Here is a 19107-nt window from a genome sequence, read left to right as displayed (position 1 = left end):
CGAGCCTTCGGTGACTGACGGGAGGTGGGAATGGGGGCGGAGCCTCACGCTGGAGCTGTGATTGGAGCAACCAACACCTCCCAATCTCTCCCAAGAGGGGGAGACAGCGCCAGAGAGGGATGCGCAGAGGCGCATCTCTCTACGTGATTGGCTAGCAGCGCAGGGAGCCGGGCGCTGTCCTGATGATTGGCAGGCGCTAGACAGCCCTCGGAAACCGTCTTGGCTTCGCCCATTGGCATCCTGTGAGAGTAGGCGGGATTGGTTCATCGTGTGGTGCTGATGATTAGCTGGCCGCTGAGAGTTAGGGTGTTGGGAGAGAGTTGGGGGGGGACGGCGAGGGCAGCCGACTTCCTTCTTGTTATTGGCTGGTGAGGTGGGTGGGGGTGGTGCGACGGCCCAGCGGCTGCCTGGGATTGGTGGGCGCCGGCGTGAGTGACAGACAGGGGGGCGAGCTGCGCGACCAGAGGTTTGTTTTTCGGAGCGTTCCTGAGGTGGAGAACTGTGGCCGGACGGAGAGACTGCGGGTTTGAGGGACTGGCGGGCGGGCGGGCCGAGCGGCGCCGCCGAGGCCGGGCTGGGCCGAGCCCAGGAGCGCCCGGGATGTAGCGGGCCACCCTGCCGATGCCACAGCGCCCGGCCGCGGGCGGAGCCGGAGCCGGAGCCTGGGGAGGCGGCGGGGGCCCAGAGCGCAGCCCGCGCCCCCCGCGCGGAGCCAGGCCCGCTGCCGTCCCCGCCGCCCGGGCCCCCGGCATGCAGCCCCGGCTGCGGAGGTGACACTCACGGACCATAGCCGCTGCCGCCGCCATCGCCACCATGGGTAAGTGTCGCCACCGCCCCGGCCTGTGCCCGCGCTGCTTCGCGACGCCCCGCCCCAGGCTGAGGGAGGAGGACCCTGGGCCACCGCCTGACAGGCATGGACAGCCTGCCCGGCCCGGGGCTGCGGACCGCCGGCCGCCCGCCTGCCCGCCCGCCCCGCTCGCGCGCCGCGGCCCGGGCGGGGGTCCTGGCTCCGCGGGGCGGCCCGGCTGGCAGAGCCCGCTCGGCAGCTCTCCTTCCGGGCAGCGCGGCGGGCGCATCCCGGGGAAGCGGCGGCGGGACCGAGGGCCCGTGCTCCGCGGGGCAGCCTGGCCCGAACGAGCCGGACCGCGAGCCCGAGGGCGGGGGAGCGAGAGCGCAGTGTGGGGCCCGGGCTGGAGGCTGCCGCAGGCCCAGCTGCTGTTGTGTCTTTTCCTTGATTTGCTTTTTTTTCCTGCCTGTGTCATTTCCTTCCCTTTGCTCACACAGGCCGGCCTGTGAGAGTTCCCGGGGCTTGGTCTCCAGCCCTGTGCGCGCCCCAGCGCAGGGGGGAGGGCGTGCGGGGCTCGGCTGGGAGGCGATTAAACTGGAACTGTGATCAAGCGCGCGGTTGACAAATGCGTGCTGCACGCAGATTGCTGGGGGTCAGAAGTTGATCGGATGCTGCCAGTTAGTATTCACATCCTACTTTTTGAAAAATCCTGTTGCTGGGTTTTAATCCATTATTTTTTTCCTGCAGTATCCCTGAAATTATGTAACTTTTGAAAGAAACATTTGCTACACAAAAGAATTTCTCTGAAATCACTTCCTTTTTGTCAGTATTTGCAATTTCTACTGTGAAGATGTAATCTAAGGAAAGCTTTTAATGTCTTCCGCACGTAGCATTTGAGTTGAATTATATTCCATATCCTTTTTGGTAATTTAGCAAATGACTACTGGACTAGACTAAGAAATAACATTTTAAACGTTCTTTACTTCTCCTGTCCAGACAGGTGTTGTGATACTGTTGTCACAAGTTTTGCAAAATATTTGGTATTGCCCTAAATAATAATAAAAGGGTAAACTTCAGTGAGAGGATCGTTTGCAAAGCCTTCCGTTGCTTCTGTGAAGTGCCCCATGTGAAGAGGGAGCCTTAATGTTTGCCTTGACCTGCAAGGTCAAGTCCTTTTTGTAGGAGGTTAACTGTATGCTATGTCAAATTCGCCAGTTACTGTTTTGTGACCCATCTCTACACCCTGGCTTTGAATGAGTTGCCTTGTTCTAGTTCATGCTATCCCTCATACAGTATGAGAGGGGTTTGTTCATTTGCTGGGCTTACTGTTTCCTTCTCATGCTTTCCTTCAGAAGTGCGCGCTCTTCTGGGGGAAGGTCTGCTGTGAGAGTGGACATAAAAGGAACCCAGTAAGGCCTGGTATTTAAATATATAATTGAAGAAATTTTTATTGAATTTTTTTATAGTTGAGACACAGAATTCTTGTCTACCCCAGGATTCAAACATTTATCTTGTATTATAGATTTTGAATAAATCTTTGAATTGATTTATGAGCCTATATTGTGATAGTCTTTCTTACAAGTCTTTTTTCTTGTCCTGTGGGGGCAGCTGTTAGTCCCAAAGGAGAGTGTGAAATACTTAAGAGTATGTAGACCATCCACTTCATACTTTGTTGATTGCTAGACCAGTTAGAGTGCCCACATGTGTTGACTACATCTCATTATCTAACATGAAAATAGATATGAACCTGTTTTCACATTTCAAGACATTTTCAAAAAGTTTATAAGTGTGTGTATATATGGAGACCAATGATGGGGAGGAAGAAAACTATATAGGCTGGGTCTAGAGCCCCAAAGAAAAAAGGGCCAGGACCTCAGGATCTTCTCATTTGTCCCCACATCAGTTGTCCCCCTGTCAGTTTTACATGAAGACACATGTAAAAGGAACATGCAAGAGGAATTAACTTGCCTGGTGGCTGCAGTATATTAGGCAAGCTAGTTTAAGAACCACTGCCCTAGCTTTCTTCACTTTCCCCCATACGATTCTGTCCATCTTTTTTGTGAGGGGAGAGTAGATGACCTTGATACACTGTTAGAGCTAATATTGAATTCTTCTTGACACCTGGCTGTTCAGTTTGCTTTGTATAGAGCTCATTGAGGATATGTATACACAGGTATCTTCACACACAGTCTCTCTCTTAAATACTGTTTCCATTTTGGTGATAAAAATTCGAATTCCCAGTTTAGTTAGTTTGCTTTTAGTTGCTGTAGTTCTAAATAAACTCAAAGGATTGATAAGAGAGAAACATAGATTTCTTAGTATTTTAGTTATACTTGTTAAACTCCAGCCTCATGAAGAAAGGACTAAAACTTGAGTCTCTGCCCTGCAGGTTCTTTGGTTAAGTAAGAGTCATATTTTCCTGAGCTGTTCTAAGCCCAGGACTGAAGCCTGTTTGACAATTTGGGTTAATAAAAACAGGTCAGATTTTATATTGTCTGTTAGCCCCAGTAAACTTCTAGTGGAAATTATTTATCTCTGTCAATAATAGGAAATTTTTTTTGGCTTTGATACTATGTGGCTATAAAAAATTGGGATTGACTGGTTGTTTTTTCTTGGTCACTCCAGAATTCATTTCCAGATTTAGTAATCATAGTGGCAAATGCTGTTCATAATACCTGAGATTGTTTATGTGGTCTTTTTATAAATGCATCTGAAACTTTATATATCACTGAAAAATATGTAACAACTTGGAAATGTTACAGGAAACTATAGTGAATGGAGTACAGGATTACAGATGGTCTGGTTCTGGTTTGAAGTCAGAATTATTGTGACTTACAGACACCTTGTCTAGGGTTCCAAGGCTGTTGCGAGCTCCCTGTTAGAATAGTCTCAATTCAGTTTGGCTAGAATCTGACCACCTATGTAGACTCTGAATAGTTAGCAGCTGTTTTGATTGAAATTTGAATCACAGTTTAATAAATCAACATGGCTATGTCATTACTAGATTTCTGATATTTTTAAAAATGACAATTGGATTTTAAAACTGAATTTCAGGTTGGGCATGGTGGCTTACACCTATAATCCCAGCACTTTGGGAAGCTGAGACTGGTGGATCGCTTGAGCCTAGGAGTTCGAGAGCAGCCTGGGCAACATGGTGAAACCCTGTCTCTACTAAAAACATACAAACTTAGCTGGGCGTAGTGGCATGCCCCTATAGTCCCAGCTACCCAGGAGACTGAGGTGGGAGGATCGTCTGAGCCTGGGAGGTTGAGGCTGCAGTGAACCATGATTGTGTCACTGCACTCCAGCCCAGGCAACAAGAGTGAGAGACCCTGTCTCTAAAACAAAAAACAAACAAAAAATAGCTGAATAGTAAATATCTGTCCAACTGAGCATTACTTATGGGAATACACAGAGGATAAGATGAGGTTTTTCTGGTTCTATGGAAGCTGTTAATTTATTCTTTGCCCGTTTGTTGAATGCCTCCTATGTGCCAGGCATAGTATTAAGCCCTATGCCTGTGTTATCCTGTCCTCAAGAAGTTACAGTTAGGTAAGGTGAAGCAGAAACATGTAAACAATTAAGTGCAAAAGCGTGTGAAGATATACAGGAGAGAGATCAATTCTGTCGTTTTGGTATTGACACATGTAATTCTATAGTCTCCAGTCCTTTGGGTTAATTTCATTAAACATTAAAATGTAGTGGTGATATATATTGATTCTTATGAGGAATAAATGGCTTACTTTATAATATGTGTTTTAAGAATTTCAACCATCAATTAATATTGAATGCCTATTATATCTTAGAACAGAAAAACGCCAGCATTTGACTTTGAGATTTAGCAAAGGTTCAACCATTTCTTGAAGGAGAAAAGTTTCTTATGAATTGAGGGTCGGGCCTTATTGCATATGCTCATTGTAAAATGATGTTTGCCTGGGCGTGGACAGGGTGGAGGCAGTGGAAGTATGTAGAATGTCATGAAGAGAAAGTAAAATCTGACTCGGACACTGAAGCACGAGCTCTCCTGAGTGAGCAGTGCGATCAGACGATCTGGTGGAGCTGAGTAGAACATTGTCAAGATGAAGAAATAACATCTTTAGTTAAATGAAAACAAAGATTAAAACATTACTTTGGGGATTGTATATATGGAAAAGAGAGAGAGTGTGTGGCATAGTAAACAGACGTCATACGGGATAACAATGTTCATTAGAGAATGTGGTGCTTCTGGCAACTTTTCTGGGTTGTTAGCCAAGGGAACTCACAAATGGGAAGTGCCTTAAGACCCTGCTTTGAGATACAAGTAATAGCTCAGTCTGGAAGAGTGGCTTCCTGCTGGAGCTAAAGAGAGGAGTATGTTGCCTGGCAGCCTCCATACCACAGGTTGGGGTACCGGGAGAAGAAAAACTACATGCCACTGGGGAATTATGAATACCGGCTACTTAAAACTGCCTAAGAGCTTCCACTTTTTAAGCCTTAACTCTAATCCTTGTTTCCATAGATCCCTTTCTATTTCCATGAACGCTCCTCCTCTTCCTAGATTCTTAACCTCTTAATCTCTAAAATTAACCTCTTTCTTCTTGTGCTTCTTCCTGGTAGCTTCTAAGTGTGTCAGACCACTCCCACTCTCAGGAAATCTTTTCCAAAGTTATAAGCACACTATTAGTCTACCTCAACTTGTTCATGTGTAAAGTTCACAAATACTTTTTTTTTTTTTGAGATGGAGTTTTGCTGTGTCACCCAGGCTTGAGTGCAGTGGCACGATCTCAGTTCACTGCAACCTCCGCCTCCCGGGTTCAAGCAATTCTCCTACCTCAGCCTCCCAAGTAGCTGGGATTACAGGCGCCCGCCACCACGCCTGGCTAATTTTGTATTTTTAGTAGAGACAGGGTTTCACCATGTTGGCCAGGCTAGTCTTGAACTCCTGACTGCAGGTGATCCATCCTCCTCAGCCTCCCAAAGTGCTGGGATTACAGGCGTGAGCCATTGTGCCTGGCCATGACTAATTTTTTGTATTTTTTGTAGAGATGGGGTTTTGCCATGTTGCCCAAGCTGGTCTCAAACTCCTGGGATCAAGTGATACCCCCGCCTTAGCCTCCCAGAATGTTGGACTTACAGGTGTGAGCCAATGCGCCCGGCCTGTCACTCTTATTTTCTTCAATCCTTTATTTATTTATTTATTTATTTATTTTTTGAGACAGAGTCTCTACTCTGTCACCCAGGCTGGAATGTGTTGGCATAGTCTTGGCTCACTGCAACCTCTGCCTCCCAGGTTCAAGCGATTCCTATGCCTCAGCCTCCATAGTAGCTGGGATTACAGGCGTGCATCACCACGCCCGGCTAATTTTTGTATTTTTAGTAGAGATGGTGTTTCAGCATGTTGGCCAGGCTGGTCTTGAACTCCAGACCTCAGGCGATCTGCCTGCCTCGGCCACCCAAACTGTTGGGATTACAGGCGTGAGCCACCTTGGCTGGCCTTTTTTCTTCAATCCTCTTAAAGCCTTCCTTTCCAGCTTCCCCTCTTCTCATTCTATTTGATTAGTATTAGTTACTGAGAATCAGTCTCTGACCCTCTTTTCTTCCCCTGTATCCCTTAATTGCTTATTCTTCATGTCCTTTCTCTCAGTTCATTTCATAAGCTCTCTGACATAGCTGGAACAGCTTGCTTTTCTTTTCTTTTTTTTTTTTTTTTTTCCCGAGATGGAGTTTCACTCTTGTCGCCCAGGCTGGAGTGCAGTGGCTCAATCTCGGCTCCCTGCAACCTCTGCCTTCCGGGTTCAAGCGATTCTCCTGCCTCAGTCTCCTGAGTAGCTGAGATTACAGGCGCCTGCCACCATGCCTGGCTAATTTTTGTATTTTTAGTAGAGACGAGGTTTCACCATGTTGGCCAGGCTGGTCTTAAACTCCTGACCTCAGGTGATCTGCCTGCCTCGGCCTCCTAAAGTGCTGAGATTACAGGTGTGAGCCACCACGCCCAGCCAGCTTGCTTTTCTTAAAGAATCTTTAGTCTGTTAACAACTATGTAAAATCATCCATATAACCTCTTATATAACCATATAAGCTACTCATATTTAAAAATATATATTTTTATACATTTGTGTTTATATACTCTGGTTTATATCTTGTCTAATTCTGTATTTTTTTTTTTTTTTTTTTTTGAGATGGAGTTTTGCTCTTGTTGCCCAGGCTGGAGTGCAATGGCACGATCTTGGCTCACCACAATCTCCGCCTCCCAGTTTGAAGCAGTTCTCCTGCCTCAGCCTCCCATGTAGATGGGATTACAGGCATGCGCCACCACGCCCAGCTAATTTTGTAGTTTTAGTAGAGACGGGGTTTCTCCATGTTGGTCAGGCTGGTCTCAAACCCCCAACCTCAGATGATCCGCCTGCCTCAGCCTCCCAAAGTGCTGGGATTACAGGTGTGAACCCCTGGGCCTTGCCAATTCTATCTTTTTTTTCATACAACTTTGTGTGTTGTTTATCTTTTTATCCCTAGAGTTTGAGCACCTTGAAATATCTTTTAAAACTTTCTAATGTATAATACAAGTATTCAGTAAATGGTTAATGATTTATAAAAGTTCAGTAATAAAATTAAGTATTAGGGTAGATTAAATGGCCTCCAGTCTTTTTCCATTGACCTTTTCTTGTTGATGATAATAATAGCCAGCATTTTTTTAGCATTACTAAGTGTTTGGTACCATAAGAAATAATTCGTAGGTTTTCTTTTGCTTTTAACTCTCATAGCAGCTTTGTGAAATGATGCTTTATCTCCATTTTACAGATGAGGAAATTGAGGTTTGGGGAGAGTAAATGATTTGCTCAGGGCCTCCTTACCAAATTTTTCTGACTCTGAAGTTCATATTCCTAACTGCTTCAGTCTAAGAAAGTTGTTTTTTTTTTTTTTTTTTTTTTTTTTTTTGAGATGGAGTCTCGCCCTGTTGCCATGCTGGAGTTCAGTAGTGCCATCTCAGCTCACACCAACCTCCGCCTCCCGTGTTCAGGCAATTCTTCTGCCTCAGCCTCCCAAGTAGCTGGGATTACAGGCGCACACCACCACGTCCAGCTAATTTTTTTGTATTTTTAGTAGAGACGGGGTTTCACCATGTTGGCCAGGCTGGTTTCGAACTCCTGACCTCAAGTGATCCACCCATCTCTGCCTCCCAAAGTGCTAGAATTACAGGTGTGAGCCACTGCTCCCAGCCTGTTATTTGTTTTTAAAAGTTTTGTTTGTTTTTCAAGAATGCCACATTGAAGGAGTGCTGATAATTCAGTTAGTCTCAGTCCATACCACAGAGATAACTGGCCTGTGGCAGCCAAGTGTGCATAGTGATGTTGCTTTTTAGAAGGAAAAAAAACAAAAACAAAACCTCAATCCAGGAAGAAATGCCTAAAAGAGCCACTTGATTTACTTCCTCTCTTTATACATGTCCTCTGAAGTGTCAGTTGAAGAACCTGTCTACCTCTAGGAATATATTTTACTTTGACACAAAATGAGATTCTATAACCCTGATACACTTGTGTCAGTTGTCCCAGATTTCAGATGACAGTGCCAAACTGTTCCACTAGTGTGTTCTCAGCTCCGGAACTACCGAACAAGTTTATTCATTAAGTAATGCCAGGAATTGGTTAGCTTCCTGGAAACAGAATTTGTCAACCCGATAAACCAGCTCTTATAATAGCATCATCTTATACAGAATTAGAAATGATTTCTCCAGTCATACTTGTGGATCCGACTTGAAAAGTGGTGTGTGTATGTGTGTGCCTGTATGTGTATTCACATCCATCTTTGTTCAATATCTGAGTTGAAAGAACTGAAAATTCCCAATACTTAGGGTGGTTAATGTTGTTACTGATAACTCCATGCATTCCGCTTTTAGGAATATTGTTGGATGCTCCTCAGAAAACACTTAGACCTAGTCATAATCCTCCTTATATTGATCCCAATTTATTATTACAGTTGGCCCAATTTTATATATATTTAATAATATATAAGCCATTTAATATATAAACCTATACATATTATATATAAGCCAATCTTCCTAGCTTAGATGTTATGCTCTAGTTTTTAAAGTTTGGTTGTGAGGATAAAAATCAAAACAAAAAACCAAGTTCCCTTTTTGTTTTTGAGACAGGGTCTCACTGTTGCCCAGGCTGGAGTACAGTGGCATGATCATGGCTCACTGCAGCCTCAACCTCCTGGGCTCAATTGATCCTTCCACCTAAGCCTCTCAAGTAGCTGAGCCTACAGCGTGCACCACCACGCCCAGCTAATTTTTTGTATTTTTTGTAGAACGTAATTTTGCCATGTTGCCCAGTCTGGTCTCGAACTCCTGGGCTCAAGCAATCCACCTGCCTCAGCCTCCCAAAGTGCTGGGATTACAGGCATGAGCCACCTTGTCCAGCCAGGTTCCCTTCTCTAAGGAAGCTATAGGGAAATTGTAGAAGGTATAAAATAATTGATGGGATGTATATGTGTTAATTTGACAGATGTCTTTTTGTAGATACCCACTTTCTCCTCATTCATTATCCCCTTTACTGCATGCTTTCGATATTACAGCTATGTCACTGTCATACATACTTTTGTATATGTTTTGAAGTGGAATCATATGGGAAGTTAGCTCCTGGTGGTTTTCCTGCAAGTTTTAAATCTAATTTTACTTCCCTGAACAAGCAAAAACCTCTTTGTAGGCAACTTTGTCCTTTTCTGTACCTCGTCAGAGGGCATATAGGGCACCAGAGCAGATTTCGTCTAGGAAGAGGGGAGAGACAAATAAGGCGAGGGGCCAGGCACGGTAGCTTATGCCTGTAATCCCAGCATTTTGGGAGGCTAAGGAGGGAGGATCACTTGAGCTCAGGTGTTTGAAATCAGCCTGGGCAACATGGTGAAACCCTCTCAATAAAAAATACAAAAATTAGTAGGGCATGGTGGTGTGCACCTGTAGTCCCAGCTACTCTGGAGGCTGAGGTGGAGGATTGTTTGAGCCTGGGGGTTGAGGAGGCTGCAGTGAGCTGTGATTGCACCACTGCACTCTAGCCTGGGCAACAGAGCGAAACCCTGTTTCAATCAGTCAGTCAATCAGTTAATCAGTAGTGGGAGAAGAGACTGGAGCAGTTTTACTCCCCACATTTCATGCTGTTCGTTTCTTTCCACAGAGTATTAGAATATTTCTAAGGGACAGTGATAAAGGGCAGAAGATAGGCACTCTCTTTGGGTGGAATCTTTTGTATTTGCTTCTTTTAAGGTGTGCCCCAAGTCCCCAAATGGCTCAGTTGTCACCAAAGCAAGTGTAACAACTCATCCCTCATGTTCCCTTCATGATCAACAGATTTATTCATTTTCAATCTCCAAATGCTATTTGAATGGGCAAAGATCTCTTAAAGGACCTGGGAAAAATTTGTACAACATGGAATTAGGCTGGTTTGTGTTCTGGGTTTTGGCCAGTTGTTTTCAATGTATGTGAACTCTAGTACTCCATGCTATTTCAAGAAAAGGGGATTAAAAGTAATGCCAGTAAGGTGGAGACAATGCATTGCTTGGTCAGCTTAGGGAGGAAAAACAATAGAACTATCCTTTGACTTCCCTATGGGAAGTAGAAGGCCTATAAACTTGTAAAGAGTTGTGGGGGTTGGTGGTGGTGGTGGCATTCAAATGCTAGGCTTGTAAAACAACTTCTGTTCAAAGCAGCTACCTGAGGCCCTTATTTGGTACCTTTTAAAATGTGCTCTCCTCCTTATGATGCTTTAAGAATAAGTCTGGGACTGACACTGTGCCATAATCCGCTCTCTATGGATTCATCTTTTCATTCAGTACCATATTACATTGTACTGTGTTCTTCACTTCAATTTTTCATCTATTTTTCCTGGTTGAGTTTCTCTGGCACTGGACCAACTGCCCTGTTTGAGCATGTCCCTTCCCTGCAATGAACTGGTAAATATTGCTGCAGGAAATCTGACTGGAGGGCTATTAAGAAACCATTAAAGGCCAGGCATGGTGGCTCACACCTGTAATCTTAGCACTTTGGGAGGCCGAGGCAGGAGGATCACTGGAGTCCAGGAGTTGGAGACCAGCCTGGGCAACATGGGGAGACCCCATCTCTACAAAAAATAAAAAAATTATCCAGGCATGGTGGCGCATGCCTGTGTTCCCAGCTACGTGGGAGGCTGATGTGGGAAGGTCACTTGAGCCCCAGAGTTCAAGCCAGCAGTGAGCTATGATCACGCCACTGCACTCCAGCCTGAGTGACAGAGCAAGACCTTGTCTCAAAGAAAAAAGAATCCATTAAAATTCAAATTACCATAGTCTGACCTTTTGGGCTGCATCTGATTATAGTTACAGGGTCTGTCATTTTACCTGGGCAGAACTCCCTGAGTATTAGTTATATAGTTTGTGAAAGAGCTTTGCTGGTCTGTATTTAAGTATCTTAGTCCATGTGCTCTCTTTCATTGCAGACGAACAGGAGGCATTGAACTCAATCATGAACGATCTGGTGGCCCTCCAGATGAACCGACGTCACCGGATGCCTGGATATGAGACCATGAAGAACAAAGACACAGGTCACTCAAATAGGCAGGTGTGTGTGACCCTGGCAGAGCTAAGTGAGCTTTATTGGGGAGGGGTTTTCAAATGGGAAATATATGAAAAGCCAAGGAGACTACATTACCAGGGTTGAATGCTTTTGACCCCTTCCTTTCACAGTCTGTTAAATGGGAAGTGATACATACCAACCAAGTATGGTTAAATGGTAAGTGATATTGGGAGGCTGAGGCAGGCGGATCACTTGAGGTCAGTAGTTTGAGACCAGCCTGGCCAACATGGTGAAACCCCGTCTCTACTAAAAACACAAAATTAGCCAGGTGTGGTGGTGCATGCCTGTAGTCCCAGCTACTCAGGAAGCTGAGACAGGAGAATCGCTTGAACCCGGAAGGCAAAGGCTGCAGTGAGCCGAGATGGCACCACTGCACTCCAGCCTGGGCAAGACAGAGTGAAACTCTGTCTCAAAAAAAAAAAAGTTACATATGCCATGCAGTTATGGATCTATGATTTGGAGTCTTAAAGCCTTGTGTAAGCATTTCATCTGTTATGGGGACAGTATTCATATACGTTTTTCCCCTTTACTGATATTTGGCAAGTATTTAATTCAGATTCATGATCCCTAAGTCATAAGGTTTTTAGCTACCTTACAGTATATAATCAGGAAAAACTAATTAATTTGGTATTAGCTTACATAAAATATAATTAAGGTAAATTTATTAATTAAAATGTCACCTAGTATATTCTAAAGGCAATAATGAGTGATTTTGTTATTACTGTTTACAGTTGTTTTACCTTATTAACCCAGTTAGTTGATAGTGCCTGTTTTATTGAGAGTTGTATGCTTCTTTAGGAAAACATTGCCTATTTTCCTTAACATTTAAACTTGTGTGTCATTGAGAACGTTCTTCTCACCTGTAGTGCCACTTACCTGTTTCCTGGGTACTTTGTTTTGCAGAGAGGAGTGAATGATGGGGAGCTTTCCTACCTAGTGGGTATCCAGTGCTGCGTCAGCTAGCTATATTGGGCATGTTTGATGAAAATTGCCTATGACATTCTCCCTTTTGGTTCTGTTTGTTATCAGCTAACCTCCTTTCTTCTCATTTGCACCTTGTTTACCAATTCTTCAGAATTGGTTCCTAGAGATAGTATAAGGCCCTAAAACTTTTCCTGTCTGTAGTCTGCTAGATAGAGCCTTCCAGAGTATTTCCTGCCTTTAGGAATCCTAGGGACCCCAAGGGAAGAGGAGTCCTTTTGTTTCATGTTAAAACAGAAGGATTAGTTTAAAAAGCTGCTTTTGTTGTTGTTACCTTATAGTACTGGAGGTATAAACAGACAAAGGCCCATTCTTACACTATTTTCATATGTTATTCTGTCTGACTGTGTGAGTTCTCCCTTGCTATAACTCATTTGTATTCAAAGCCACTTTTGGAAGGAGCATTTTACCAGAAGTGAGTCCCCTCCCCCATGCTTGAGCCTAATGACCTCACTTTCCTTCCTGTCTTCCTATGTAGAGTGTGCTTGCTAACATTGCTCCAGTTAGCTGATCTTTCTCCAGACTGGACTATTAGCATGAATATCAGTTAGTGGGTGAAAAGGAGAAGCTTTCTTGAATTGGAAGGCCCAAAAGGACCAGGCTGGGAAAAGGAGGGATGGAATGGTCACTGATAGTTCCTTGAAGGAGGATTCCTTTTTAGGACTCCTTATGCTTAGAGCCTAAAAGCCATGATGAGGGAAGTCTTGATCTTTTGCTGTGCCTGCTGCTGCGCTGTTAGAGTGAAGTCAGTGGTTATGAAGGCAGAAGACTAAAAAGGATTGACTGTTTGTTAGGAAGTAATCTTAACAAGAGGTACTAGATCTTTGGATCCATGATTTACTTCAATGTTGTCAAACTTATGTTGCACGAAGGATACAAATTATTAACCTCAGTTTTTTTGTTTTTAAAGAAAAAACACAACAGCAGCAGCTCAGCCCTTCTGAACAGCCCCACAGTAACAACAAGCTCATGTGCAGGGGCCAGTGAGAAAAAGAAATTTTTGGTAAGGATCCAGATTACCTGTTAAAGCCAAAATGTACTTTTAAATCTGCTACTCATGCTGCAACAGCGGAATTCACTTCCCAGACAAGTTGTTTTAGTGGATTTGTAAAAAGCATTGGTTACCAGTGACCTGTGTTCAGTGCTTCTAGTCACCATTTCTCACAACAGTATTATTCATAAGCAGCCTCTATCAGTGCTGTCCAATAAACTTTCTGTGATGACAGAAATGTTTTATATCTCTGCTGTCCAATGTGGTATTGTAGCCACTAGCCACATGTGGCTGTTGAGCAACTAAGGAACTAAATTTTAAATTTTATATCATTTTAATTAATTTAGACAGCCACATGTGGCTAGTGGCTATTGTATTGGACAGCACGACTTTATGCACTGTGTAAGGGACTGTTGATTTATTGGGTAAGAAATTATGTATATGCTTTGAGATGTGTAGATATTCATTGGTATGTTCATTCCTTACACACGTCATGAGTTTCAATACATTGTGATAAGCTAATAATGGGAATCCTATCTAAGATTTCTGTTTTAGGAAGAATGTGAATATGTGGAACTAGAACGGCTGTTTAGAAATCGAAGCTCAAAGTTTTATGTTAATATGGGCAAAAGGGGAAATAAAATGCTAAGATAGCTTTTCCTCTTAATGAAGTCAAGGTTATAGAATGGCCTGTCCTGGGAAGCGTAGCAGATGTTTCACTTCTGACCAAGAGGGATATTCTTCAGCAAAATTCTGAAAGCAGAAAAAGACAAAGTCTCAGCAAATGCATTTCTAGGAAAGATGGGGTAAGAGGCAGTGCGGGGAAGATGTGGGGGAGAGGTATTTATAGCCTAGTATAATGAAAGGAGCCTGGTGATATTAATAATCATTTAACATAGGACTTTATAATTCACAGAGTTACACATTTATTATTATTATTGTAGTTTTTGTTAGCCTAGGCCTGAGATAGAATGAAACAGTTTTCTTCATTACCAGTTCTTCTGCCAGAAAATCCATGCTTAGGAAGAGAGAGGAATGAAAGATCAAAACCTAATTTAAATGGTGAAGAGTTGCCAAATTTGGTTAAGAAATGTCTAATTGGATTACAGATTCAAATTACAGAGTCCCAGTTGAAAGAAACTAAGCATTTTGGCTAGCTGGAAAGGTTGTTTATTCAAGGGTGGAATGGTGCTGGCAGAGGCAAACAGCCTTTCACTATGAGAATGGCAGTGCTGGCTACAAGGCAGAGTTGAGACTAGCACAGCTTCATGGGGCTCAAGCTTGGCCCAGCAAGGAAAGCCAGAGGAGCTGTGGGTTCATTAACAGGATTGTTTGGGGGCTGAGGCCTGGAAGAACTGAAAAATCTAATTTAATATCTCTGCTTGGCAAGACTTGAGACATCCTCTTCCCTAAGTAAACAAGCTTGGTAAGTAATTGAAAAAGAGAATGGATTTGAGAACAAATAGGCAGCTATGGAAGTACATGGGCAGTGAGCTATTAACTATTTTCTAGGAGGTAGATTCTGTATTCTCTGTATTTTAGCAGTACAGAGAATACTGTAAACTAGGAGCATTCTCTGTATTCTCCCTTTTGTATATTGGGTCTCTGGAAGCCTACAGCACGGTTAGAGCTGACTGAATATTCTTAGATATGTGGCACATCCTACGTGTGTCTGGGTCCTGTGGATAGTTTTGCAGGCCATGATGTGCAGTGTCCCTTTAGCAGTCATTAACTCACAGTGAGTTATCAATGGGTGTTAGTTCTGTATGGGTCTGACAACTTAGTATAGTGAAAAGAGTGCTGGCCTATGGCTGAACATGCTGGAGAAGAGCTTGCCTGGCCATAGGGACAGAGCCACGCAGATCCAGCATGCATCTCCCATGTGCCAAGTGGAGCCCCCAGACATGAAGGCAGCCATACTAGCAGAGGGTGACGAGGACAATGACATTGACCTGTTTGGCAGCGACAATGAGGAGGAAGACAAGGAGGCAGCTGGGCTGTGGGAGAAGTGGCTGCGGTGGAATGTGGAGAAGAAGGCCAAGAAGACTGTGTTGGTGGTCAAGTCCTCCATCCTGCTGGACGTCAAGCCTTGGGACAATGAGACCAACATAGCCCAGTTGGAGGCCTGTATGCACTTCATCCAGCTGGACGGGCTGGTCTAGGGGGGCCTCCAAGCTGGTGCCCATGGGCTACAGTATCTGGAAACTGCAGATTCAGTGTGTGGCGGAGGACGACAAGGTGGGGACAAACTTTCTGGAAGAGGAGATTACCAAGTTTGAGAGCGTGTGTAGAGTGTCAGCGTTGCAGCTTTCAACAAGGTCTGAAGCCTTAGAGTGTGTGTGTGTGTGTGTGTGTGTGTGCACGCGTGCACGCGCACGTATGCAAGTGTGTGAGGCCCTGCCACGATTAAAAACTGATCAACCAAAAAAAAAAAAAAAGAGTGCTGGCCTAGGAGTCATAGAGTTGTTACTCATCTATTAATGTAGGATTTTATAGAGTGCTTTCAACAACAGTTAACATCAATGCTATAAGCACGTGTATAAGGTTTACACAGCTTTTACACAAAGATATTGAGTAGAGGCAGGAAGTATATCCGAGCCTTCTGATTCCTAGTCACAGTAATTTTACCATGTATAAGTCATATAACCTTTCTGAAGTGAGTTTTTCCATCTGAAATATAGACTTAATACTCACTGTAGCTACCTCTTAAGATTGTTGTAAGATCATAGACAGAATGTGAAATATTTTGTACATTGTAAAACAAATGTACAAATGTAAAGTTGTAGTGGTTATGTCACTTCTTATGTTTGGCACTGAGGGTGTGAGCTTTGGGGAAAGCTTCTAACTAGAACTGTCCATAGTGTTGTGGAACTGAAAGGATTAAGGTTTTTCTATCTTTATGGGATTATCATTACTGTTTACCTGATGATCTTTGCAAATTTCTGAAGCTAGCCTAATTTCTGAAAATCCCAGTGGAGGAAGAAATGGAATCCTTATTTCCATGGATTCCTGTTTCCCTTGAATCTTATCAAAATGGTAGGTAGATACTTGAACAGAGTCATGGTAGGTAGATACTTGAACAGAGTCTGGGCTCTGGATCTAATCCTCCAGATGTTCACGAGTGGGTGCTTCAGAACAGAAAAGCTGCTTTCTTCATGATAGGCACAAGCAGGGCAGGGCCTTGGCTATCATTTCTAGAGGAAGAGAATTCCAGGAGCTGTTCCCCCAGCAGGGTCAGTGATTGAGCAGACTGTCTTTTGCTTTCAGTGTGAAAGACCTGGCTCTTCAGGACCTCCCTTGTCTTTCAAGGGTTGTTGATAAGATGGGCTGGCCAGTTTGAAAATAAGATATAAAGCAACACACAAGCCTGAACATTATATTTTGTAAGAAGGTTGCTTTGTAATCATCTCTTCCACTGATCTCTTACAACTTTCTGGAGTCATGCTTAAAAATAAAATTTTAATTTTTATTGTATTTTTTTTTTCCTTTCATTCACTTACTCTCTTTGGCAAAATAAGGACTGCAATTCCAGAAATGTGGGGAGGCATCAAAGGTATGTAGCAAATGCAGGGAGAGAAATCAGTACAGAATCAGAGCGAGGATAAGAAGAATGATGGCTAACTGAAGCCTTTTTCAGGTCAAGTTAGTTCATAAACCTTTGGTTAATAAATCCTGATTTTTCTGGATTCTTGAAAGCTTTTTGGGCTACATGTTCAGCTGTTGAGTCCAGACTTTGAGATAGTCATTTCTGCTTTAGTGTTATTGTCAGTTATTCCTGTTGCTCCTGCTGAGTCCCTGAATCTGTAGCTCTCCCTGAATCTGTAGCTCAACCTGACAGCCTGCGCTGTCTTCTCTCCTCAGTGTGGCACTCACTACTGCTCTCACTGGATTGCCTGTGGTGGGGAGGGGACATGAAGCTGCTTAGACCTGAATTTCTGTACTAGAACTTTTTTCTCAGTAGCTGACACCCCCCATTCAGTTTAACATGTACCTATGGTCAAGCTTCTCAGACACACAAAAGAAATGTATGTCGGCCAGGAGTGGTGGCTCAGGCCTGTAACCCCAGCACTTTGGGAGGGCGAGGCGGGCGGATCATCTGACCTGGCCAACATGGTGAAACCCTGTCTCTACAAAAATACAAAAATTAGCAGGGCATGATGATAGGTGCTTGTAATCCCAGCTGCTTGGGAGGCTGAGGTGGGAGAATCGCTTGCACTCTGGAGGCGGAGGTTGTAGTGAGCCGAGATCACTGCACTCCAGCCTGGGCAACAGAGCAAGACTCCATCTCAGAAAAAGAAGGAAAAAGAAAGGTATGTCATATTCCCTGTACCCCAGGAGTCATGCAGTCTTAATGGGAAATGAGGACTACATGAAAAAAAGAAAGTATGATATTACTATGCCTCACGGTGTGATACAGAGAGTAAGTGCTATAGAAGGCCAGGAAAATGAAAGATGAGCTTGGGCCAAAAGAGCTATGGAGTCATTTCAGGTGGAAAGGCACTTGAACTAGGCTGTGAAGGAAGTATAAACAGTTAGGTAGAACGGAGGAAGGGTGGCACTCCAGGTCAGGAAACAGAATGATTAAAGGCCTAGGGGAAGAAGCAAACATGGCATGTATCAGGAAACAAGGTGAGCACTGATCTGGCTTTAAAGGGGGGTCCCTGTGGGGAACAAACAGTGTGAGATGATCAGGTAAACTGAATGAACCTAAATCCCAGAGGGCTTTGAGTGATAGCAGAGAATTTAGACTTTATTCCATAGATAATGGGTATCACTGATTACCTTATGAACAAAGAAGGAACATAGTGAAAAAGGTGATTGAGATGGTTGGAACTGTAGAGGAATGCAGAGTGGGTTGGAAATGGGGAGCTGAAATGTATCCTCGCTCTGATTCTGTACTGATTTCTCTCCCTGCATTTGCAACATACCTTTGATGCCTCCCCACATTTCTGGAATTGCAGTCCTTATTTTGCCAAAGAGAGTTAAGTGAATGAAAGGAAAAAAAAAATACAACAAAAATTAAAATTTTATTTTTAAGCATGACTCAGGAAAGTTGTAGGAGATCAGTGGAAGAGATGATTGTAAAGCAACCTTCTTACAAAATATAATGCCATGCTTGTGTGTTGCTTTATATCTTATTTTCAGCTTTATACATTTATAAATGTATAAAGATATAATGCTTTATATCTTATTGACTCTGGGATCAAGGGGAAAGGGTCTCACTGAAGGTGATGTCAGGGAGAATGGGAAGCAGAGTCTTATACCGGAGGCCTTTGAGATGAGAATTGAAATTTGCTCCCTGGCTGTGAGGGGGAAAAAGAAGGAAAGAATCAAGCATTACTCAGAGGTGTGAGCCTGTGTAGCCGGGAGCACAGCAATACCAATGTTAGAAATAGTGACACTGAGCCAGGCATGGTGACATGCGCCTGTAGTCCCAGCTGCTTGGGAGACTGAGGCAGGAGGATCACTTGAGCCCAGGAGCTCAAATCTGTAGCGCACCATGATTGTGCCTGTGAATAGCTACTGCACTCCAGCTTGGGCAACATAGCGAGACCCCATCTCTGAAAAGAAAGTAATAGTTGAGAAGGGAGACTAGTTTAGGAGAGTAGTTGATATAGACACATATGGCTAGATTGAGTTTGAGATTACAGTGGGAAAAAACCTGAAGAGTGTGTGAGGTATGTGTATGTGTATATGTTGATTTTTGCTGGTCCATAATCTGTTATCCACAGTTTTGAGATCCAAACAGTACTACAAACTAAAGAG

General features: G+C 43.8%; 1 protein-coding gene and 1 pseudogene across 4 annotated transcripts in view; both read left to right on the top strand.

Moving 5' to 3' along the window:
* Positions 1-470: 470 nt before the first annotated feature.
* The window catches only part of MAP3K3 (mitogen-activated protein kinase kinase kinase 3), a 73180-nt gene continuing 54543 nt past the window's right edge, over positions 471-19107 (top strand). For 2 of the 4 annotated variants that reach the window (XM_030799305.1, XM_030799307.1), the window contains exons 1-3: positions 471-817; positions 11233-11354; positions 13261-13353. In XM_030799305.1, coding sequence (XP_030655165.1) covers positions 814-817; positions 11233-11354; positions 13261-13353 — 219 coding nt within the window. In that variant the 5' untranslated portion in view covers positions 471-813. The remainder of the gene's footprint in view (positions 818-11232; positions 11355-13260; positions 13354-19107) is intronic. The other 2 variants (XM_030799309.1, XM_030799308.1) reach the window with 1 other exon arrangement.
* LOC101177386 lies at positions 13735-15933 on the top strand (annotated as a pseudogene).

This window comes from Nomascus leucogenys, chromosome 19 (assembly GCF_006542625.1).
Source record: "Nomascus leucogenys isolate Asia chromosome 19, Asia_NLE_v1, whole genome shotgun sequence".
NCBI classification, from domain to species: Eukaryota; Metazoa; Chordata; class Mammalia; order Primates; family Hylobatidae; genus Nomascus; species Nomascus leucogenys.
Note: the sequence above shows the minus strand (reverse complement) of the source record. Positions and strands in the feature narration are given on the sequence as shown.